The following is a 26,368-nucleotide window of genomic DNA, read 5'->3' as shown; positions in this document are numbered from 1 at the left end:
AGCAGAATCACTGTCAAAGAAGCACCCTTGGCCTCACCAAAATTTAGCAAATATATATTTATTATTATTACATAGTTTAGTGAAAATAAGATATTTTGAGTATGTATACTTTTGCAAGACTCCCTATCTTAATGATTTTTTCAACTAAACAGTTCCAATTATGTTAGCTAAGAGGGTATGGTCGGTCTATAAATAGAAAGAGGGTTTAAATAAGAAATTTCTTTGAATTAGTTGCTCTTAAATTTATGAAGTGTTATGATCTAAACTGGATTACCGTGGAATACAGGTGTTCAAATTTTTGTTTCTTACTTTTGAAAGACAAAGTACTTTGAACAAAATTCTACCAGATTTAAAGATAAAAACACTCTCCTTCCTTTAGTCTAATATAGTAGAGAGCAGAGCAAAACAGTCAAGAACATGACTCTGGTCGGACACCCCAAATGTGAAATCCTGGCTCCAATACTATTAATTTCAATGACAGCTTAACCGCTGAAACCAGCCATGCAAACCCCAGTTTTCTCATCTGGAAAATGCCTTCAATAATTATATCTATACCACAGGGGGCATGGAGACACTGAAATGAGAAAATACACGTCAAACCACATCGTAAGTTTCTAGTACACAGTAAGTGCTCAAAATGTTCATCATTAATGTGATCGTATTACCTAGAGCCAGACATCCTGGAATGTCAAGTCAAGTGGGCCTTAGGAAGCATCACTACGAACAAAGCTAGTGGAGGTGATGGAATTCCAGTGGAGCTATTTCAAATCCTAAAAGATGATGCTGTGAAAGTGCTGCACTCAATATGTCAGCAAATTTGGAAAACTCAGCAGTGGCCACAGGACTGGAAAAGGTCAGTTTTCATTCCAATCCCAAAGAAAGGCAATGCCAAAGAATGCTCAAACTACCACACAACTGCACTCATCTCACATGCTAGTAAAGTAATGCTCAAAATTCTCCAAGCCAGGCTTCAGCAATACGTGAACCATGAACTTCCTGATGTTCAAGCTGGTTTTAGGAAAGGCAGAGGAACCAGAGATCAAATTGCCAACATCCGCTGGATCATCAGAAAAGCAAGAGAGTTCCAGAAAAGCATCTATTTCTGCTTTATTGACTATGCCAAAGCCTTTGACTGTGTGGATCACAATAAACTGGAAAATTCTGAAAGAGATGGGAATACCAGACCACCTGACCCACCTCTTGAGAAACCTATATGCAGGTGAGGAAGCAACAGTTAGAACTGGACATGGAACAACAGACTGGTTCCAAATAGGAAAAGGAATATGTCAAGGCTGTATATTGTCACCCTGCTTATTTAACTTAATGCAAAGTACATCATGAGAAACGCTGGGCTGGAGGAAGCACAAGCTGGAATCAAGATGGCCGGGAGAAATATCAATAACCTCAGATATGCAGATGACACCACCCTGAGGGCAGAAAGTGAAAAAGAAATGAAGAGCCTCTTTGTGAAAGTGAAAGTGGAGAGTGAAAAAGTTGGCTTAAAGCTCAACATTCAGAAAACTAAGATCATGGCATCTGGTCCCACCTCTTCATGGGAAATAGAGGGGGAAACAGTGGGAACAGTGTCAGACTTCATTTTTCTCAGCTCCAAAATCACTGCAGATGCTGACTGCAGCCAAGAAATTAAAAGACACTTACTCCTTGGAAGGAAAGTTATGACCAACCTAGATAGCATATTAAAAAGCAGAGACATTACTTTGCCAACAAAGGTCTGTCTAGTCAAGACTATGGTTTTTCCAGTAGTCATGTATGGATGTGAGAGCTGGACTATAAAGAAAGCTGAGCGCTGAAGAACTGATGCTTTTGAACTGTGGTGTTGAAGACTCTTGAGGGTCCCTTGGACTGCAAGGAGATCTAACCCATCCATCCTAAAGCAGATCAGTCCTGGGTGTTCACTGGAAGGACTGATGTTGAAGCTGAAACTCCAATACTTTGGCCACCTGATGCAAAGAGCTAACTCATTTGAAAAAACCCTGATGCTGGGAAAGATTGAGGGCAGGAGGAGAAGGGGACAACAGAAGATGAGATGGTTGGATGGCATCACCGACTCAACGGACATGGGTTTGGTTAGGCTCCAGCAGTTGGTGATGGACAGGGAGGCCTGGCGTTCATGGGGTTGCAAAGAGTCGGACACAACTGAGTGACTGAACTGAACTGAACTAGGGAAAAGAGCCAACTACTATGAATACATATGTAAGATTATAAGTAACATGTTCTCTCCTGTGTTGGAATGTCAGTTCTTTAGGAAGATGGCCTCCTCTACAGACAGCTCACAAACACCTGTGGAAAACTTCTCCAGGCTCAGTAAAACAGGGATTTTCAGCAAGGGGCAATTTTCTAGAGGACATTTGGCAATATCCAAATGGAGACCTTTTAGGTCATCACAAGTCAGGGTACCTATCAGCATCTGGGATGTAGGCCAGGGACACTGCTAAACATCTTATATCCCAGAATGTGTAAGACTATAGGATATAACAAACAAAGAATTATCTGGCCCCAAATACCAAGATGGTATTTGGCAATCTTGGCAAGGTCAAAATACTCTGTAGCCTTAAGGACAGAATAAGAAAGAAGTGATTTCTAAAATCTGAACTCCACAAAGTTTTCTGAGAACATCAAGATGGGTGATCAATGAAGTCAGGATTTTCATTATCATATTAGTTTCAGGACCTTTGCCATAGATGTTTAAGAGACATGGATACCAAGCACTGAGACAAGGCTCCTTTGGTCAATAAACCATTGTGAATATAGCCAATCATACAATAATCTTACAATAAATTTGATTTTAAAGTAAGCAATGTCATACAACTAGAGCACTAGAATGAAGTACTAGAAATCAAACTTCCTTTGGAAGAATAAATCTCAAAAGGACCCAAAACCCCCAAACAGTAGGCGGGAAATTGAAAGATCACTCTAGTAGCTTGTATACAGGGGGCCTCTCACTTGGTCTCAACGCAGAGATTACTGAGCTAGCTTGTGGACCATGGGTGTACATTCTTCCTTGGTGAGTATCTTGTCTTCTAGTTCAGGTCCTTGCATGACAAACTCATTCTTCAATTAATAATGCTGCTCAAAAACACTATTAGAAAGCTCCTAAGAGTTCATTTAAACTATCTGTCAGTGAATTCACCGAGTTTTCTTAAAAGCATGAGATAAAACTGTGTATATACAGATCAATCCAACAATATAGATATATGCTGCTGCTGCTAAGTCGCTTCAGTCGTGTCCGACTCTGTGCGACCCCATAGATGGCAGCCCACCAGGCTCCCCTGTCCCTGGGATTCTCCAGGCAAGAACCCTGGAGTGGGTTGCCATTTCCTTCTCCAAAGCATGAAAGTGAAAAGTGAAAGGGAAGTTGCTCAGTCGTGTCTGATCCTCAGCGACCCCATGGACTCCAGCCTTCCCGGCTCCTCCATCCATGGGATTTTCCGGGCAAGAGTACTGGAGTGGGGTGCTACTGCCTTCTCCAATACAGATATATATTTTCCCCCAAAGCAGAAAAAGAAGTCATCAACATGTTAATGGTACCTCTCACTCCAGTGCCTTTTATACTCAAATCTAGGAGACCAAGATTTGATTCCCAACTCTTAGATTTTTGTCAAATAATAAAATTCTCACTAAAATGCCTGTGAAATGAATGGGAATGTATTATAATTGTCATTTAGTAATGAGAACATTGAGGGAGAAAAGAAATGACCCTGTACCAACTGTAAAAGTACTAAACAAAAAACCAGCATTAAGATTGCTTTTGAAACCCTTTAAAAGCTGTATCTAAAATATTTTTAACTTCATATGACATTTATCTCTAAAGGTGACATAGCAAGTCTTCTACGTAAACATTACAATTTCATCCACTGAATCAAAGGTTTTTTACTTAAAAAAATTAATATTCTGTATACAAGATATTTAACATATCTAAAAGGAGAAAGTAACTCACAAAATGCAAACGAAAATACACTGCAGCAAACAGCTAACTCTTTCGCCATCAAGAGAAGGCATTCACGCAAATCTTACATCACACTGCCTTATGAAACCTGAGAGACAGTAGTTCTTTTCAGAAAGTATGGCAAAAGAAAATTAAAGATCTCTACTCACCCTTCTGATAGAAGAACTTCCTGTAATAATAGGCGCCGAGATCCACGTGTTCTACGATGTATCTTTTCACCCGATCCAGGTGTAACACCAAGTTTTCCTTGGGCACTTCAAGTACTGCCACGCCTGCATTTGTACAATGGGAGCTGAGTGTAGACTCAAAGGAGGCACTTTCACATCCACTAAAGGAACCAGAATTTGATTTGGACAGGCTGATCTTCCTTTCCCCTTCTCCACCAATCTCATTCCGAAAATAGGGACAGCTCATCACCAGCTCATTGCTTTTATCATCTCCCTGGTCCATGCTGAGGCTTCCCTTGGAATTCAGGTCTTCTGTGCTGCCCATTGGGGAGCTGAAGCTGGCTGAGTGGGACAAAGGCCCCGAGACCAAGGATGCCACCGCAGCTGCCGAAGCCCCTGTGGTGGTGTTTCTCCTCTTAATTACATTGTGCCTGTTCATAATCGCCTCGTTCAAGTCAAATAAGATACTCTGGACATCATAGTGGGCAAAGCACTTCGGGCATGTCCAGGGCCTGACAGAGTCTTCCGATCGGTTATCTTCAAGATCCGACGACTTCCCAAGTTCCTCACCTTTGGCATTACGTAATTTACGAAAAATGGACGAGTCTCCGGTTTCCGACTTGGAGCGCCGCTTGAGTGGTTTTTCCCTTTCCTTAAAGAGCCTGAGGTTCTCTCTCTGTGAGATGGGCCCGTCTATAACATCCAAGGAGAAACCAGAACCTTTGCCCCCACCGGCGATGAGAAAGTCACTGAGCTTGGTCGGAGTGGGACCTCGATCAGACTTGTCGTCTTTGTAGCCCTTTAACAAGTCAAAGAAGCTTTCTCCGGACGTTCCCTGCTTATCAATTGAGGACGTGCTACCGTATTCCCTGTGCAGCGACGGCCCCGTCTTGTAGGTGGGCGAGATACATTCATCAAAGCTATCCACGTCAAGCTCACTTATGGTGATGTCGCTGTTGCTGCGCTGCCGTATCCGGCGCAGAGCCTTCCTGGGGGAGCTGGGGTAGGCTTCGGGCATGAGAAATCTGGAGTCCATGTTCTCCGACGGCCGCGTCTTGCTCTTCAGCGTGTTCTGTATGCTTTTTAACATGGCTGAGTCACTGGAATTGAGGCTTACAGAACTTCCCTGACTCACAGGACTGCTTTTGGAGGACATGCTCTCAAGGCAACTTGAGGTTTCTATTTCCTGGCTTGAACGGCTAGATTCTTTTACGTTTTCCTTTCTGGGGGGCCAATCCGCAATCCTTGCCCGAACTCCCATCTTTGGGACTCCGGGGGTCGAAGTTATATGGTGAGAACCTTCGCTTCGGGGGGGCCCTACAGGAGCCATGACAGATGACCCTAAGCTGCCATTCTGGGACCTGAAACGTCGCATGTAGAAGTCGTCTGTGTGGACTTTGGGAGTGCCATCTGCGCCCACAACGGACGCCCTTTCAGTGGCAACCGGCCTCTCTGTCTGAGACCGTTTCAGGCTGGTCATGATGCAAAAGCAATTTGACTTAAATCCCCACAGAAAGGACCATCATACCTAAGTTTTAAATGTGCACTTCCCTTTTGGAGAATGGCTTCCAGAAAATACAGCAGTTGCACGAGATCTTAATCTTTTTCATTTAAAAGGTTAAAATAACTCCTTATTTTCAAATCTCTGAAAATCCAGATCTTTAGAGCATTATAATCCACAAGAGTTCCTTTGCTTTACTTTAATAGATGGCTTTCTTTCAGAAAGAACTGAATGGAACTTGTATCACTGGGACTCTGTGACTGCCATAATCCCATGCTTTCTCTAAAAGAGAGAAGGACACTTTGGATTAGCATTTAATAAATACATCTAAAAATAAATATGCAATTGCCAAAACCAGACGCATCCAAATAAAAGATTCACTAACAGATTGTGGCTCACAGTTTACAACCCATATTTTTAGTAAAGCAGATTTGAAAGCATTTAATACTATCCATCATTTAAATTACATATATTTTAAAAGACTATGAATACTTCAGCTTAATTGAACTGTTTCATATCATTAGAAGGCGGTGAGGGATCTTGTTCCAGGACATTAGCCCAAGTACAGACCACGAACAAACTCCAGTGACCTCTAACAATGTAGACTATCATGAACCGCTGTGCTGACCAGAAGTTTATGGCATAACTGACAGAGTTCGATAATTAGAGCAACATACAGCTTTTTAACAAGACTAAAAATTGAAAAATTATGTTACTGAATATGTCGCAACACTTACTTTTTAACCTCTTCTGTATTTCAAAATTCAAACTTAGTTTTCAACAGAGTTGGCAAGAGCAAATACAACAGAGAGAAAATAAACACGGTTTTCCCCAAGCCATTCTACCCATTAGCATGCTTCTGTAATTCCCTCTAGTTTATTACTTACCCCAAAGAGCAGAATTTCAGAAAGCATCCAGCATTTTCCACCACCTCTTCCCGAGCTCTCTTTCCTTCTATCTACCCTTAAAGCTACAAACGTTTCACTAATTAGCAAAATGCCTGCATTTCCTTACGCACTGCAACCCACCCCACCCTCCGGTGCTAATTTATGAAGACAGCAGAAACCAAAAGCTGCTGTGGGCAGACCTTTCCATATCCCCCAGTCGACGACAGAGAACTGCTAACATCCTTCCAGGTGACGGGCAAAGAAAACCAACTTCCTCAGGAGCACGTCAATCAGGAGGCAAGAGGCACAAATTCTGAGCACAAAATCCTGCATGGCTGCGTACATCCTGAAAATAAAGGCAGAGGACCCTTTTCCAAGGCTCCACAAATGACACAAGAGGTGGCCTTTAAATTCCTGCCAAATGCATGTTTGCAAAGATGCTGCTGATCCAGCACTGCGCTGCCGGGGCCGCATTGTCTACAAATCACGGCTGACACCCAGGCCGACCCGGGCTCGCTGCGCTCTGCTCCCCAGCAACAAGCACTTACTTCCACGATAATTAAGCATCTCGCTAGTCGGCTTCCTGCCTCCCAGGCAGCCGCTTTAATTTCTCCTGCGCTATGCAGCATCATTTTAGAAGACTCGCTGCTATTTAAAGGCTGGAACATTTAGGGGTGTTTCAAAAATGCACGCCGCCTGCAGAACACAGGGCCAAAGGAGCTCCAGCTGGGCTCGCACGGGCTGCTTAGACCAGCCCCACACAAAAACGCCAATTGTTTTCCCTCTGGCTCCTCTTCACCATCTTTTGTGAAAGGGATAATGGTTTCGCACCGCTACCCAATGAAACCTGACTTTGGACCTCTCTAGATACTTCTACCATCAGATTGCTATAATTTGACTGTATATCTGGGAACTGTCCAGGCTCCTCTTGAAGGGTAAACCTTCAAGTGGAATAATGTGCTAACTGTTGCGTCTGAAAGAGACCATGTGGCCACAGCCAAGGTTCCAGAAGTGCTCCTTATAAAATGGAAGGAAACTGGGCAACTGAACCAAAATGCAAAGTAAACACTAGCCCATTTCAAAGAAAGAAAGAAAAAAGTCTTTTGACAACCCCAAACCACAATTTATGAGCTATTTTGTAACTAGGGAAAAAAGAAGCTGTTTATTTCAATGAAACAGCTTTCAAAGAAAGAATACACTGACATACAAAATAATTCTCAATAGATTCTTATGAAAATCAGATGTGTTCAAAGTCTCTCACAGAAATCCAAATAAATCACCTATCGTTCCCAGAACTGACATTCTCTAAAAGGCCAGTGCACCAATCCCCCGGAGTAAAGACTCATTCGGGCCACATTCCATTTCCCTTAGAATAGAGTTGACTGCAGGACTCTTTTTTTAGTATCTGTGAAGTTACAGGTCAGCACTAAAATACAGTAAATAACACTGACTTGGAAATGCCTGTCCTTGGTGGTCACTAGTACAGGACTCCCGTTCAGAAGCATCGCATATGCTGCCTGGGTCTTTTTAACAGGTTTTAAAAAATCTTACACAAGTGGGCTTCCCTGGTGGCTCTGTGGTAAAGAATCCGCCTGCCAATGCAGGAGACACAGGTTCGATCCCTGGTCTGAGACGATCCTACATGCCGTGGAACAACTAAGCCTGTGTGCCACAATGAATAAGCCAGTGATCTAGAGCCTGGGAGCCGTGAATACTGAGCCCATGTGTTACAACTACTGAAGCCCATGGGCTTTAAAGCCTAGGCTCCACAACAGGAGAAGCCAACGCAACGAGAAGCCCACACACCGAAACTAGAGAGTGGCCCCCACTCACCGCAACCAGAGAAAAGTCCTCACATCAACAAAGACTCAGCACAACCAAAAATAAATAAAATTATTTAAAAAGTCTTACAGAGATATATTTCTTTGTAATTAAAAAAAAATGCCAAGACTCCTGCTACATCTTGATTATGATAACTCAGTGTTATCTTTTAATTTCAAAATATACATGGGCACATAGGGGAGAGAGTGCCCACACTCTTAAAGACCTGAAAAATCTGAGGAGGTTCAAGATGGGACAACTAAGGTAAATAACAGACTTTGTTTTCTTGTCACGGAGACTTCTTTCCTCTTCTCTTTGCCTCTCTTTCCCATCCTTATTTATAGCAACAAAGCCCTTCAGGCACAATAGGAACCTTAGACACAGACCAGCATCTACAGAATATATACACTTTGTATTTATTCAAGTACTAATTGAAAATAATGATGCCATCCATGTGTAATATGACACCACATCAATAATACCTGAAACCTATTCCTTCGGGTTAATGGAAATAGCAAACATATGCTAACAATGATTAGCAATTCTCTTAGTTATCAGCAAACCTGCCTAAGCATCACTAAACATGGTAAAAAAAAAAACAAACAATAGAATTAAGTAGAAGACATTAGTGACATGCTAATTTATAGCATGTCACCTCTATCTGTTGAAAGAGTAATCTATTTAAGAAATATCCTTGTTATGTGTTTAATTTTACAGCTCTAGGTAGTACTTGAGTCCATGGTGGATCCATTTAGCTAGAATATCAATCCCATTGTTTAGTTCTGTGAGCTCCTGGAAACTCTATCAGCTAAGGAGATGACGCTATCTACTAACTGAAACTCTTTCCATCATTCAAGGTCTATCACCACGTAACACGCCACAGTTTTCTGATAAGACCATTTTTTCAAAGGAAGTGCCTCCTGCTCTCCGGTAAATCACCCCCGGTCTTTCTGAATTAACTTCTGAGCATGGACCACACACTTGGCACTAGAGATATTTGGGGAAACAGCCCCTCCCTCCAAGGGAAGCTACAGGTGTAAAAACAGTCCTGTCATCCTGGCTCACTGAGACATTTATATTCTTGACCTCTCTCTCCCTCCTGAAATTCTGTCTTCTCTAGGCCTTCATGATGAACACATTCTTAATTTCCCGTGCCTCTTTCTTTTGGCTCGCTCCTCAGGATCACTGGTGGCTCCATTTAAAAGCAAATGATTCCAGGGTGGTACCCTTGGCTTACTTCTCATACTAGTCTTCAGAGTTTTTGAAGGTGCTGTAAAGGGTGTTAGTATTAGGATGCATTTGAGCACCCAGTGCATTAGGATGAGATCGCAGGCCTGGGGGCACTGGAGTAAAACTATTACTCTGGAAACCAGGGTGTTGACTTGGCTCGATCAATTGCCTGTGCAACTGAACGAAGCAGTTAGGAAACTGCTTGGGAGAGATAGCTGCATGGTAGCCAGTACTGTCTGGAGATGTCATAGATACCCACCGCTTTAAATATATTATCTCTATGCATATATTATCTCTATGCAGTTACCTCCAAATCTCTCCTCATGACCCTTTCCCTTAAATTACAGATAAAATATATGCAAGTGCTCATTTGATATCTTCCTTATTTATCCATTTTCAACATGAATTATTAAGCAGAAAAATAAAATTTTTCCAAGAAATAAATGAGTGATAAGGAAGTGAGAACAATAAATAATTGAAGGAACCAAAGGAAAAGAACAACATGGGAAACTTTCTTTGTGCCAAGGGCATAAAAATAGTTTAAAGGTTACACAAGAAGATGTGGGAAGGGAAGAAAACAAAAAACTAACAACAGCTTACAGTTCCTGCCCTGAAATAACCTACAGCACGACACGGTACACTCACTAAAAAGACGCAGTGTGCATGCTTGTGTCCAACTCTTTGGGACCCTACAGACTGGGGCCTGCCAAGCTTCCCTGTCCATGGGATTTTCTAGGCAAGAATACTGAAGTGGGTTGTCATTTCCTCCTCCAGTGGATCTTCCTGACCCAGGGATGGAACCTGCATCTCTTGCATTGGCAGGCAGATTTTTTTTTTACCACTGAGCGACCTGGAAAGCCCATGAAAAGATGTAGCATTCTGCATCAATTACCTCCGTATTTCAAAATGGGATGTTGGTAGGTCCCTTAACCGGCACAGCCTCAGATACAGGGCCAACTCTCAATGATTCCAGGCAATAGAAGAAATTTTGAGGATGAATAACTATACAAATACCCTGAGATTACACAGATAAACAATGTGAATATTTATAAAGTGTCAATGTAAACAGTTTATTAAGCTATATACACAGACTTAAAATATCCATAAATATTCTTTAGAATGTAACAGGAAACTTAATTTTAAAACAGAAATATTACATCACAGTGTTTGGACATTAGATTAGCTATGATAACCAAATAAAGCCAATGATTTCCTTTACCTCCCTTCTTGGCTTTCCTGAATTACAGTCACATTACATAAAAGTTAACATCTCTGATAGAAGGGACGTCTCACTCTTTCAAATCAGCCTTTAAACACGTACAAACATCCCCATGCAACGTCCTGGATAATTTAAGCTTTATGAATCAGCATTTAACTTTTTAGATCGGAATTTCCCCCTTCTTTCATTTCCGTTCTATATCCTCAACAAAAATCAGGAAGGATTGGGAAGAGATGAGTTGATAAGTCTAGTTCCTGCTCTCCAAATGTTCACTATCTAAAAAAGACAGCACTGATGGAGACAAAGTAGACTCAAATAATTTGCCCTCAGATTACCAAAGTGAATAAAGAAGTTATAGACACAAAACACACATAAACAGATGAATTTACATTTGAGTTCAGAGATGAGAAACCAAGTTAAAATGTGCTTGTTTTGACAGAGTAAGGAGCAAAAGAAAGAATAACATTTGCCTCCCAACTACACTCCAAACAAAAACGAAGAAGGTTACATTTCAAAGGTCTAGTAAGGCTTGAACATGCTTTGTGTAGCTGCAGGTGAAGGAAACATGAAAATTCGGCAGCAAGCTTGGTGGCAGAAGAGGGGTGATAAAATAGAAAGGATTTGAAAAAAAAAAAAAAATTTTTTTTTTAAATAAAATTTAAAAGGTTTGGAGCCAGACACATGGTAAGAATTACTGATGGGTAAGAAAATGATTCAACAGCTGGCAAAATAAAGGAGAACAGAAATAAATGTGAACATTTATCTTATATTTGAATATGAGAAAACTCAGGCAATAAGCAATTAATATAATGCCAAGAGGAGGAGCTTTATCAGGAGGAGCTTAAAGTAAAGAGGTAAAAGGTAAAACGTAGTAAATAGAAAGGTAACCATGAACCAGAATTATTAGAGGAAAAATAGCATTTGAGGTACAGCAAATGAATATTTGAGGGCGGGAGGAGAAGGGGACGACAGAGGATGAGATGGCTGGATGGCATCACCAACTCAATGGACATGAGTTTGGGTAAACTCCGGGAGCTGGTGATGGACAGGGAGGCCTGGCATGCTGCGGTTTATGGGGTCACAAAGAGTCAGACACGACTGAGAGACTGAACTGAAATGAATACTTTCAAGGAAAAGAAATCAGAGTTCATCAGGGGCATGCAGATTCTGTGGCTGGCACCCAGGGTATTAAGAGAGCTGACTAGATTCATGAAGGAGGTGACTGTTTTTAAAAAAGTAATTTGTCCATTAATATTCATTTAAAATCCATTAGAAAGTTACTCATCAATCCTGCAAACTGTGATCTAGTACTGATCATCTAATTACCAAATAGGGTCTGGGGAAGGGGGATATGAGAAATGGACAGGGCGCAGAGAGACAACCAGTAAATGTCTACTATGCGGGAAGAAAGGCTTGTCAACTTTCCCTAAACTATGTTTCAAATCCTTCAAGTTATTAATTCATAAGAAAGGGTTCCATAATTAAGTAAGGAAGGGACACACTACCACCTGCGTTAGGATTTGATAATACATGTTAGTATATGAAGGCTCCGTGAAATATACAGATTTAAAAAAAACCAACACAACTATTAAACTAAGATATTTCTTAACTGATTTGGCCATGGACTTATTTTTTTAAGAATATTTTTATATTGTGCATTCTATTGAATGTAACTGAGGACAAACAGACCCAGTTTCAGAAGAACTCAGGATACAAACAAAATGGCTTATACACTATAAATTTAGTTATTTTTTTAGTCATATAGGTATATAAACAAGCCAAAGGAAATTCACCAAGGGAGTTAACAATATTTGTCTGTAGACAGATTATAAATAATTCCTTTTTTAAGTATTTAACTATATTATTTATTTTCTAAAATGAGCATGCATAACTTTTATAACAAGAAAAAGTTTAGGAGAAAAAAAGCAACTCATTCTGTTACTAAAAACAATAAACTATCTGAGAATGTTGTATGATGAACACACACTTGAATACTAATTATTAACTACAGAACCATGTAAAACCTCAAACCATTCAAATCACCAAACAAGTCAAAATGCAACAGATGTCAAGTCCTTCCAATAAGATGATCTTGTGCTAAATCCTCTGATTAAAACGGAATCAAAGGAGGGCTACATAAAATAGAAAGTACTGAAGATTATAAGATTAAGCAGTATTTACAGGATTTGAATAATTACTCCATACAGATGATTAATACAGTTTCTTGCATTCCTCATTTTTGTGTGTATTTAACGTTGCTTTCTTTATATTTAGTATTGACACAAATGCCCCCTCCTACCTAAGAGTGTCCATTGCACCCTTTCACAAGGTTGCAGTGACCTGGGTAATCGGGGAGGCTGCCTAAACAGCACAGACTGAGTCGTCATCACTCGTTGCCCTTCCCTGGAATACATCTACTTTCCCACGTACACATGAGTGAGTGCAAGTTGCTCAGTCGTGTCTGACTCTTTGCAACCCCATGGACTATACAGCCCATGGAATTCTCCAGGCCAGAATACCGAAGTGGGTAGACTTTCCCTACTCCATGCTTCTCAGCTTTTGACCTTACAACCCTCCTCCTGCAGATATTCAGGCGAAACTGGAAGAAGGTCACCGTTCGGGCTGCAGACCAACACTCTGGAGGGTATTATCATATTGTCCTGAAGTATCGATGGCTCGTGGAAACTGTATATTTAACCCGGAAAGGAAGAATCTAGTAGTATTGACTTTCTCTGAAGGCAGGAGGGAAAGAGACGGTCTAAACTGCATTAAGTCAGATTTAAACTAGATAAGCTGTGAAAATTGCCTCTGATTCACATATGACGAACCGCAGCTGGGAATCTGCATCAGTAAGGACAGCTTTTCAGGCTGCGCACATGGGCTATGGGAGCACCAGCTATTGGTGTTCGACATAAGGCAGTCACTATCAAAAGAGAAAGCAAAGAGGGAACATTTCCACCCTCAAATCCCTATAATCTAACTGGAAGAGGACTAGAGGGTTCAGTAAGACAGAATGTCACAACTGGCTTTGTCAAAGACATCAAGGTTTTCTCACTTGAGTATTTAAAATCCAAAAAGAATTTAAGAAAGTGCACTTGAGACACAGAAAAAGCAGAGAAAGTCACATCAGTAAGAGCAATGGTCTGTGTGCGTGCTCAGTCGTGTCCGACTCTTTGTGACCCGTGGACCACAGCCCTGCAGTCGCCTCTGTCCATGGAATTTTCCAAGCAAGCATACTGGAATGGATTGCCATTTCCTACTCCAGGGGAATCCTCCCAACACAGGGATCGAACCCACATCTCTTACATCTCCTGCACTGGCAGGCAGATTCTTTACCACTAAGAACAACGGGTAAACAGAAAGTTCCTTTTAAGCACAACCCTAATACCCTAATCACTGTTAATCACAGTAACCATGTTTCACTTACACCCAAGGACAGAGAGCTTAAAAGGAAAAAATTAAAACACAAAATCACTCCACCCTGCCTTAATGTTTCCTTAAATATAGTTGCTGGTGGGTTATTCATCTGCTTCACTCTACACTTACTTCTAAGGATAAACTCTCTCCCCACGGTGCTCAGAGAGCACGGGACTCTGCCATCCTGACCACTCCGTGACCTGTGCGCATCCCCTGAGTCCTCATAAGCCCCCCGGGAGGCGAACATCTCCCTTTCAGGAGGGAAAACGCACTGACATAAAAGCGTGGAGGGCTCTCTCTCTAATAAATACTGAGCTGGCAGTTAGAGGAATTACAGCGGAAAAACTACTTTGAACACACATTATAAAAGAAAAAAAGCCTCCATTTATAGCCTGAGTATTACTTCTGAAGCCCAATCCAGACACGAATCTCAACGCCCAGTGGGGAAAAACTGCTGCAGTGGTCAGGTCGCTTGCCTTCTGTGCGCCTTCAGAGGTCCCTCAACTGCAGCCCTGTTGCCGTCTGAAGTGGGCCTGGAGCTCGGAATTAGGTGGCATCCACTCCCGGTGTCCTTCTAAGAGCAGGAACGGGTCTGCCCTCCACAAACCAGCACCTTTTTATAAAGCTCCACAATGGCTGAAGCTGAAGCGAGGGTGTCCCTCTTGACCTTACATTCAGCATCTAGAATTGTGAGTTATGAGGATGAATAGCTTGTCTGATCCTTTCATTTTCCACCCAAGGCGTCTCAGGGCCAGAAACTGTTAAGTACACCAGATGAAACAGGCAGAGCCCACGTGTGGAGTCAGGTCTCCTCGTGCCCTGACTCCTGCCCTGGTTGCTATACCGGGCTGTCCTTCCAGAACTTGCTTTTGCAATAATCTCCTGCCACCAGCTGTAACTTCAGTCTGAGGATCCATCTGAGCCAGCTACTGTGCGCTAACTACCTGGCTTACTCCCCACATCCCTCTGCAGGCAGGTGTCATCCACCACCATCCAGGGATGTTCAGAAGAGACTGGGTCACTGCTGGGTCTGATCCCTAAGCCCTGCTCCTGCCACCAAAGCATCCACCCTCCTTATTAAAATGCCTCTCCTGCTGTTAATACTACTTTCTGCAATTAACTCTACACATGGTTGGGCTTTTTCTCAAGTGGATATTAGGTTCTGGAGGACAGAGAGCCATCCAATCCTTATCTCCAAAGCACCTAAGCTCAGTATCCTTGAAATGGAATTTTCTGCAACAAAAGCCACATGCTCCCAGCTAAGATGAACTAGAAATTAGCTGGTACATTAACAGAATTTATATTGTAATCTAAAACGTAATTATGGTTATTTCATATATACTGTGTTGAGGAAGACAAAAAAAAAAACCACCTCCCACCACTGAAATTTAATAAATATTTCAGCTTCATCATTCTCTCTTAAGATTAATCTTCACAACAGTAGTGAATGAAAAATAACAGCGGTTTGACCTTCCTCCTTTCAATCCACTCCTCATCAAAGTGCATGAAAAATGACCACAAAAATAGCAAATCTCTTAAAAGAAGTGAATCAGTTAGAATGAGATAAGGCACAATCACATGAAATACTGATGCACAATCGAATTTGCTATTAATAATCGTAGCAAGTAAATTAATCCACAGGAAAGCAGAAGGACGGTGGTTAACAGAGCAGACGTGGGAAAGACAACAGAAACCAGAGATTATAAAGTCTGTCGTCAAATTAATGATGGTCAAACCAATTTTTCTGTTTTACCCTCAATTCTTCTCCCATACAGAAGTCTCCTTTTTGCTGCCCCCTCTTTTCAAAGTTGTTTTTTAAATAAATGAATATGCTTATTGTTTAAAAAAAAATTAATGATGCTGAAAAAGTGAAAAATATGTCTTCCTTCAAGTCATCCCAATCCCAACCCCAAAGGCAGCCACTCCTAAAAGTTAATGAATTCTTCCAGACTCCGTGGGGGGCTGGGTGCACACACATATAAGACAAGCATTGAACAAGAAGAGGGGGAGAAGGGAAGTAGCCCAGGGAACAGCTCACAACCGAGGAGACTTACTCCAGTACTTGTTTAATACAACAGAGCCAAAAAATAAGAGCGAAAGAACCTACTTACGTTCAGGAGAGGCAGAGGACCTCCCTTGCCAATCTGACATAAAGTACTGGATGAATCCCTTCACAGCTGACACATTTTCAATCTTTTATGTTCTTATCCTGGTTCTGAAAATAGGAGCCCTATACAAATGTTTCTGGCAACTAGTCAACAAAAATTAAGGCAAGAGCGAATGAAATAACTTTAATTCAATGCACACCACAATCCTCCAAGTTTTATTTTAACTATGTAGATTTTTTTACTAATTATGTAAAAATTTTAGTAATGTTTTAGTAATTATGTACATACACAAATCTAAACACACTTTATATATAAAACATTCAAATAAAATTATTTTTACTTCTGCCTCCAAACTTAAAAACCCCTGATTTCTAAATGAGAGTTTACTCACAAACCTATTAACTTTATCACTTAAACATTCATTGACAAACTTAGGGAAAAAAAAAAAAGCTCAGTAAAATGCAAACTGACCAAATGTTCAAAGATAAAACCCGGTGGCAGAAGTCTTTTTTTGTTTCTTGGCCACCCTTTTTCATTTTTGTGGCAAAGTGAAATATAATCCCCTAGCTCGACACGATAAATTTAATCCAAAAATGTAGTCCTGGATGTCTGCGTTATCACACTTTAAAATGTGATCACTTTGCCTATGCAGGACTGTTTCTAAAGTGCATGCAGGCAAGCCCAACACACTCTCTTGCTCAAAACCTCACAATAACTTCCCTCTGCTCTCAAGGCAAAAGGAAAAATTTCCAAATGCATGTTGGAACTTCCTGGTTAACAGTACAGCCTCTCTACACTCTGAACCTGCAGCTCCAGTAAAAGGGTGAGAGAACCACTTGCAAGTATTTGAACACACCTTGAATGCCTTCAGGAGTAACCAAGTGGCAACTTCTGCTGAAACACAACTGGACACAATTCTTTTTCTTTCTTTTCTTGGGCTTACCCTTCCCTCTGTGTCCTGTTTAACTCTTTCTCCTCCATCAAGGTTGCATTTGGGTATCATCTCTTCCAGGAAGTTGTCCACACTCTGCCCCATCCCCTGACATGTTACCCCTCCTTTTTTTTTTTTTAACAGTATCCCTTGAGAGGACTGCAGGTAATTTATGGATGATTAAAAATCAAGAGAGGGATCCTCTACTTTAATGAAATTATGATTTCACTCTGCATTCACCTTTCTAATACCAGCTCTGTTAGCAATAATAATAATAAAAAAAAATCGAAGGACTGACAGTTTGAAGTTTTTTGACAAAACAACTGATTTTGAAGGATTTTTTGGACAAAACTATCATAAAAGCAGGCTTAAAAGAAAGAATATGTTGGAGTAAAACAAAAAAATCTCTTAACAGAGCACAGTTACATGAAAAGAGCCTAACTAGTTTTATAATACTCATAGGTTATAATAAGCAACAGAAGACAAAGAAATCAAAACAACACTGCATCATTTTATACTTATTAGGAAAAATTCTACGACTGTGCATCCTCCCACTGTTATTGGAGCTACAGTTAAGAGATCTCCTTGTGTTGCTAGAAACAATGGAAACTGGTAGAACCCTTTCAGGAAAAGAAAAAATGGTGGGTAAACCAGAGAAAGGTCATATTGCGGGGCTCTGTAACGTCTCTTTTAACATCTGCAAACGGATTTGCTGCTCAGCATCTTAAGAGATATTCCTCTGCTGTGCTCAGGATTCCTCCTCACACTCACACCAGCCTCTCTAACCTTTGTTCTTTCCACAAGGCCCAGGTATTTCCCATTCCTGGGAGCTACAAACACCCACTCTTCCTCTTACAGTCCCCAACACTCCCCCTATATCCTTTGTCCCCAAAGAACATCCTGCCTTTTTTTTTTTAAGTTTTCTGATACAACACCCCCTAAGCTACAAGTATCTCAAGCCAGGGACTGCACCTTATTTAACTTTATGTATCTAAGCCTTTAATAGAGGCTTAAAGATACAGGAAAACAAGTGGTACAGCAAAAACCATGAAGTGATTTTACCATCTGTAAGAAGGAAAACCTGTGGTACTAAGATACTACTATACTATTTATTTAGTATTTTTTCACATACATTTTAATCAAAGTAATACACATACTAGTTATAGGCAAACAGAACTTCAGGCATTTAAGGTAAAAACAAAAACCAAACAATAGTCTTCACATCATCTTCTTTACTCCTAAGAGCAATCACTTTCATTTCATAGCACTACTTCCTCCAGAATCTCCATGTTCCTAAATAACAGACTTAGGCGCTATTTCTTGATTTATCAACGTTAGATATTCTCTGTTGGAGTTCTGCTTTGGAAGGTGAGAAATAAGCATGCTTCCAGAAAGTGTGCTCCCCTTCCCTTGCTCTATATTATGTAAACATGCATGTATAGATGTATATGTGTTTATGTGTGTTTCATAGTTATATCACACTTATACATCAGGATTTACTTTACTATAGCTATATTTGCTCAATTGCTTACTTTGTTTTTCTTGGAGTTAATAATGGCCTTTTTTTCATTTGCTTAGTTTCTATATACCTACCCCTAATTCTTTCGAAACTCAACAAGAAAAAAATAAATCATACCATCCCCCAAAAAACAAAAACAAACAAAAACCCCCTTCTTCTCATATCTGTTTCTCACATGGTCAAAAGCCACACGTGCCCTATCGATTCTACTTCTCTTTCCTGGACACCTCCCTCCTAGAGCTCTTCATCTTCACACTCCATTCCAGCCCTGCTGATCTCTAGGGATACTGCTGGGGCACCTTCAGAAACGTATCATCACCATCATTATCCTGATAGTTCCTTCTCTCCTCTCTTGGGATGAGTTCCATGCTTCCCAGATCTCATTACCTTCCTCATTCTTAGTCTACTCATTCATTTTGATGGACCCCTATCCTCATTCAGCAACTGCCTAAGAAGTACTTAAGGTGTTAGGAGTTTTGTGTCCTGGCATGTCCAGTCTTAATATGACTGGTGGTTTGGTAGTCATGTACAGATCTGAGAGTTGCACCATAAAGAAGGCTGAGCACTGAAGAATTGATGCTTTCGAACTGTGGTGTTGGAGAAGACTCTTGAGAGTCCCTTGGACTGCAAGGAGTTCAAATCAGTCAATCCTAGAGGAAATCAACCCTGAATATTCATTGGAAGGACTGATGCTAAAGCTCCAATACTCTGGCCACCTGATGCAAAGCGCTGACTCACTACAAAAGACCCTGGAGGAGAAGCGGGTGACAGAGGATGAGATGGTTGGATGGCCTCACCAACTCAACAGACATGAGTCTGAGCAAACTCCAGGAGATGGTGAAGGACAGGGAAGCCTGGCATGGTGCAGTCCACAGGGTTGCAAAGAGTCGGACACAACTTATCAACTAAGCAACAACAAAATTCTAGACAGTAAAACGTTTACCATTAGAATTTTTAAGGTATTATTTCATTATCTTTCAGCTTCAACTGTTGGAATTGAAAGGTCCGATGATATTTTGATTCCTGATCTTTTATACAATTTCTTTTCCAGTAATTTCTTAGGATCATTTTTTCAATACTGGAGCGGCCTTTGGAAAGCAAGCCTTTTTATAGTCCTTGTATTGGATATCCAATAGGCCTTTTCTATATTAAAACACATCTCTTTCAGTTAAGCGAAATGTTATTTCATTATTTGATTTGTGATAATTTCTTTTCTTTCTTTTTTGCTTTCATTTTGTAAATGTTCTACTTAAAGGATACTGTACTTTCTCAACAGTTTATCTTTTGTCTCACACTCTGCCCCGTTTCTTTTCATTTAGGTACTTTGGTAAGTTTTGAACTTCATTTTCTAACAAGACTATTTAACTTTTCATATTGATTCTTGGACTCAAATTTGAAAAAATTTTGTGTCCTCTGTTTCTTCTGTTTAATAATAAAAAAAAAAAAAATCTGTTGTTTAATGGCTATGATCCGTTGTCTTACCCCTGCTAACATTAGACTAATTTTAAAGCGTTCTTTTCATATTCATTGTCTGTATTTCCCCAATTTCCTTTTCTTCTGTTTGTTGTGAGCTCTGTCCTCACGTGGAAGGCTTTGTCTCCTGTCTGCTATCACTGGCTATCCTTTTACACTTACTGTCTGTGTGAGGGCAGGGCCTGGTGACTACTAAGTAGACTTTCCTGGAGCGGACTGGATGGGGACCCTGGTTTACCTGGGGAAACTGGACTTAGGGGAACTATAATTATGACTGCCTAGCATTTGAGTCAGAGAAGGCAACGGCACCCCACTCCAGTACTCTTGCCTGGAAAATCCCATGGGCAGAGGAGCCTGGTAGGCTGCAGTCCATGGGGTCGCTAAGAGTCAGACGCGACTGAGCGACTTCACTTTCACTTTTCACTTTCATGCATTGGAGAAAGAAATGGCAACCCACTCCAGTGTTCTTGCCTGGAGAATCCCAGGGATGGGGGAGCCTGGTGGGTTGCCGTCTATGGGGTCGCACAGGGTTGGACACGAGTGAAGTGACTTAGCAAGCAGCAGCAGCATCTAAGTAATCTTTTCCTATATCCAGGGAAATTCCTTGCCTCACGCCAAGTCTGCCTTCCACAACAGAAACTCAGAAGTGCCATAATGCAATTAATCAAGTCATTCTGACAGACAGGGTACAGACATAACCTGCCTCTCGGCCAATGAGATATGCACACCCTGGACTCTGAATTGAAAGGCAGTGTCTGCAGAGAGCAAGGAGGCTGTGAATCTATTTACATGAAAGCTGGTGGCGTCAGTGGCAGCCACAATGCACTGGCACCCTCATGAAGGTGCTGGTGGTGATGATGCAAAGCTGGACATGCCATTCTCGGGGGCAGCACCACTCCGCTTTCTAGAGTGATCTGAGTATCGTCTTGGCCACTTGGCTTCCCTTGTGCTTACCCATTTCCCAAACCCAGTCATACAGCCTTCCAAGTGATTCAGCAAGTTACTAAATACTATTTCCAAAAATTCCTTTTCTACTGAAATCAGACAGACGGTTTTCCCCCTATACTGGGGGGACCCAAAAATGCCACTACTTAGGAGTCATTTTTAGAATGCGCTTCACTCTCTCACAGAAGAATGGTTCCATTTTCCGCCTGGCTTCCAGCATTCTGGGAACCAAGCTCAGCCAAAAAGTTTCAAATAATTTCTCTTTGTTTCCAAAGCCTTTACAATTACAACAACTTATGGAAGGGACCTGACTACAACCAGCTCCACCTCCAAGTGCAATCTTACCAGCTACTTGGAGTCTCTAACCCTGGGACTGTAAAGGGTTCAATTTTTGTAGAATTCCTCTGGAAAGGTCTTCACATGCAGCTCTCTCCACGTTACTCAGTTTCAATACATCTCTCTCTCTGCTGACCAAAACAATGTTGATAATGCTAATCGGCTCCTTTAGCTGCTCCCATTTGACCTTGGATGTTTGTATCTTTTTCTATTCTTTCAGTAACACTGGCAGAGGGTTTGGGAAATATTTCATAATTGCAAGTTTTCAGTTCAGACTAATAGCATTGCAACCCCCAGTTAAATACATGCCGCAATTAGATTCTTCCCCTCCCAAAGGGGAATGAGTACTGCTCATCCGGATTTAACAAACGTTAAGATTCTGCCAAATTTGCTTCATCTTACAAAGAAATAAGATGTTCTATAAATGTAGCTAAAATATCAACTTTCTATCCCATTCTCCTCTCAGTCTCTCTAGGGAAACTTCTCTCCGAAAGATGTGAGGCATCCTTCCCTCAAGTACTCGTATATTTATGAAATCTAAGCAGATGATATCATTGGGAACATATCCTTTCACAACTTTGATTTTTTCAAACAAAATAGTCTTCCAGATTTATTCATCATGATGCTACAAAAAAATATAGATCCTTTATAACAACTTTCGTATGCTTTACATTCTGTGTACATACTTGGGTTTGTTGACTGAAATCGAGGTTACTTTCAGATTTCTGCTGTTACAAAGGCCATTCCTTTCACATCTTCTTTGTGAACATGGGTTAAAGGCTCTCTAGAGAACTCTAGAATGGGAACTGCTGAAACCTTAAGTTGTAGTGGTTTTTCAACATTATTGGATACTATCAAACTGCTCTCCAAAGTGGCTGTAACAATTTTACAATCCAACAGTCACACATAAAACAACATTTGCTGCCACATTTTCACCTTTAAATTATCAGTATGATCACATACAGTGTTATCATGTTGCTCCTCTTCACTGGCATTTTCCTGATCACTATTAGGAATTTAAATTCATGCTGGAGGGCTTCCCTGGAGGCTCAGTAAAGAATACGCCTATCAGTGCAGGAGACATGGGTTTGATCCCCGGCCTGGGAAAATCCCACATGCCCAACTGTTGAGCTTGTGCTCTGGAGCCCGGGAGCCGCAACTGCTGAGTCCATGTGCCTCGACCGCTGAGGTCCATGGGCCCTAGAGCCTCTGCAACGGGAGAAGCTACCACAATGAGAAGCCTGCACACTATGACTGGACAATGGCCTCTGCTCTGCAAAACGAAAGAAAAGCCTGCAAACGCTACAAAGACCCAGCACAGCCATAAATAAATAAATACAACCTAAATAAATAAATTCATATTGGTCTTACTTATGTTTTGCCCATTTTTATGCTAGATCTCTGTCTTGTTACTGATTTGTAGGATTTCATTATATACTATCCTTGAGTAGGAGATGGCGATCCACTCCAGTATTCTTGCCTGGGAAATCCCATGGACAGAGGAGCCTGGCGGGCTATATAGTCCATGGGGTTGAAAAGAGTCAGACATAACCACACACACATGCATGCACACATTACATACTATGGATATTAATCCTTCATGAGACATACATGTCTGAAAGCATTCTCATTCTAAAGCTTGTCTTTTACCTTTGTTTAAGGTATATTTTCTTGTGTGTGTGTGTGCACGTGTGCGCGTACACACGCAAGTTCAATTGCTCAGTCACGTCTGACTCTGAGACTCTATGGACTGTAGCCCGCTAGGTTCCTCTGTCCACGGGATTCTCCAGGCAAGAATGCTGGAGTGGGTTGCCATTTCTTACTCCAGTGGATCTTCCTGACCCAGGGATGGAACCCGCATCTCCTGTATCTCCCTTACATTGGCAAGTGGATTCTTTACTGCTTACCCACCCAGGAAGCCATACTCTCTTATACATGGATTTAAATGTTTTAACATGAAGGTCTCTGTTTTTAAAAGAAGTATTTACTTTTACTTGGAGGGTGATTGCTTTACAGTATTGTGTTGGTTTCTGCCATACATCAACATGAATCAGCCGTAGGTATACATACGTACCTTCCCTCTTGAACCTCCCTCCCACCTCCCGTCCCACCCGTCTAGGTTGTCACGGAACGTTGGCTTTGAGCTCCCTGCGTCATTCAGCAAATTCCCACTGGTTGTCTAATTTTAATATGGTAATGTATATGCTTCAGTGCTCCTCTTTCAATTCATCCCACCTTCTCCAGCCCCCACTGTGTCCGTAAGTCTGTCCTCTATGTCTCCATTGCTGCCGTGCAGAGGTTCATCAGGACCAGAAAGACAGAAAGGTCTCTTTGTAAAGTCTCTTTTCTGTTTGAATGGTCTATTCTCTGTCTGTATGCCAATTCACTACCAATTCAAATATTAGCATTATAATAAATCCTACTGATCCCGTTAATTCTACTCCATCAACTAATTTTAGAATCATTCTGTCATGTTTCACGGCAAACTCTCTTGGTTTCGCTGCTTTGTTCTATTTTGAACTGCATCAAATTCATAAAGTAATTTAGAGAACTTTAAATTTTTTATAGTATTGAGTTTTCTCATTCAGTAACATATATAGTGCCTCTTTATTTAGATCTTCTTTAAAATCTATTAATCCATAAAGTCATTGCATATCTTTTGTTATAATTATTTGCGGTACATTTCAATATTTTATTATTCTGACCAGGATCATGCATGTAATCACTTTATCTAATATATTGTTACTAGTGTATTAAAAAGCCATAGATTTTTAAAATTTATTTCATATCCAGTAATCTTACTGAACCCTTATTAGCATTAATATAAGTTCAATGATTCTAATTTTTTTAGTTACACAATCATATCATTGACAAAATAACTTTTCCCTTTTTTTTCCTTATTGAGTTGGCTGGTAGTTAATACAGCTCAATTTGAAGATGTAACAAGTTCACTTTTTGAAGGCTATATTCTACTTTGCAAAAGGATAAGGATATGGAAAAATAGAAATAGTTAATTTTTTGGAAGGAAGGTTTTTCTCCTTTATAAATATGTTTCATAGTAATTTTCAAAAAAACACATATGATTTTGGAAGTAATATGCAGGAAAATATATACACTCTATAATTTTTATTAAAAGTAGTGACAGATTAGTTGGAAAATCATGAAAATATGCCAGAATATTTAAAGGAGGAATAAATCATACCATATGTGGTAATTTATTTAGGCAATGATGGCTTAGCAGTAAAGAATTTGCCTGCCAAGCAAGAAGACTTGGGTTCAATCCCTGGGTTGGGCAGATTTCCTGGAGAATGAAATGGCAACCCACTCCAGTATTCTTGCCTGGGAAATCCCATGGACAGAGGAGCTTCACGGGCTACAGTCCATGGGGTCGCAAAAGAGTCGGATAGCAATTAAACCACAACCTAGAGGGCTCTACCCACTGCATCCCCCCAGTCCACCACATTCACTAAAATAAATGGCGAGAAGTCTCTTTAGGGTGTTCTTATACTCCCTGTGGCATGATTTTAGTAGGAAAAAAAGATGGATTTTATTTTCAACATTTTTAAAATGTTGTTAATTTGGATCTGGTTACCAAATAAATGAATGATGGAAACTTCATAAATCATAAAACCATAAGGCAGGCCTACCTACCCACTGTCTTCCCAAAACCTTACTCAGGGATCTTTCTACCTAAGAGCACACAAAGAAAATGACTTCAGAAAGTCTCCTTTAAGACTAGGTCTCCAATATCTAGTGAATTAGTAAGAGAACAGACAAAAATAACATCCTGATCCAACTGAGAAAGTTGTGTGGTACAACTGAAACGAAAACTGAGAAATAAAATGAAACCAAAACTGTCAAAGAAATAAAAATGAAAAGACAGTAGGGTTACTGTGAAAGTGAAAGACGCCAGGATAAAAATGAAAATTTTCAAATAGAAACTCCAAAAGACAAAATACGAACAAGTAGCAAAGAGTCAATGTTCTCCAAGAGACAGCCCATTTCTCCACATTCTGTTCAACAACTTTTCATTTTTACAAACTTGCTAATGTGAAATCTAAATACTCTTTCTAAATAGTGAGAGACAGGGGGCATGATTGGGGATGAAAGGAAAACAACAAAAATAGTGCCTTTAACTGAAGAACTAAAGCATAGAAAAAAGTAGGGATAAAAACCTGTGAAAGTTAACTAGTACTTATTTTAGAGTTAAACGACTACATTGAGTGGAGAAAGGGGTGAGGAAGAGAACAGGGAAACTAAAAACAAGAACTGATGACAACAAGGAAGACGAAGAAATACTGCTCATATTTCTATGCAGAGTATGTGTTGGAACAAAGCAGGCCTTTGTATTTTTAAAAAAGACTCATAAAAATTAAATCATTTATTCACATGAAACCACAGAAAAGTGGGTCTGGAGTGTAGAAAAGAAAAAAGTGCAAAGACACTGTAAGTTATAAAAGAAAATAGTATTAAGAAAGAAGGGAAGCAAAGAGTACATAGATAGCAATATTTATTGAGCACTGACTGTATGTCAGAGACTGAAAATCATGGTGCACTGTAAGAAGAAAGTAACTAGATACATACAGAGTGCAGTAAAAGCACAGAAGACGAGTACCTAAGATTTGCTGTGGAGTTAGGGAAGGCTTCACCAAGAAAACAGATGAGCTGAACCTGGAAGTAAAATAGGATGGAACTGGATGCAGAGCTTGGAAAGGGTAGTTGAGTGGAAAAGGAACACGTGCTACTGCAGAGAGGACTGAACAAAAACACACAGCACTGGGCTTCCCTGGTGACTCAGCAGTAAAGAAAACGCCTGCCAACGCAGGAGACGTGGGTTCGATCCTTGG

The 26,368-nt window shown here is 40.6% G+C and overlaps 1 protein-coding gene across 48 annotated transcripts in view; it reads right to left on the bottom strand.

The window, feature by feature from the left end:
- The window catches only part of SIPA1L1 (signal induced proliferation associated 1 like 1), a 512,605-nt gene that overhangs the window by 134,160 nt on the left and 352,077 nt on the right, over positions 1-26,368 (bottom strand). For 47 of the 48 annotated variants that reach the window (XM_055538504.1, XM_055538534.1, XM_055538533.1 and 44 more), the window contains one exon: positions 4,117-5,917. In XM_055538504.1, coding sequence (XP_055394479.1) covers positions 4,117-5,614 — 1,498 coding nt within the window. In that variant the 5' untranslated portion in view covers positions 5,615-5,917. Of the gene's footprint in view, positions 1-4,116; positions 5,918-6,722; positions 7,015-26,368 lie in introns of those variants that run through there. The other variant, XM_055538544.1, reaches the window with a different exon arrangement.

The sequence above is a fragment of the Bubalus kerabau genome, chromosome 10 (assembly GCF_029407905.1).
Source record: "Bubalus kerabau isolate K-KA32 ecotype Philippines breed swamp buffalo chromosome 10, PCC_UOA_SB_1v2, whole genome shotgun sequence".
Classification (NCBI taxonomy): domain Eukaryota; kingdom Metazoa; phylum Chordata; class Mammalia; order Artiodactyla; family Bovidae; genus Bubalus; species Bubalus kerabau.
This window is presented reverse-complemented; position numbering and strand designations above follow the sequence as displayed.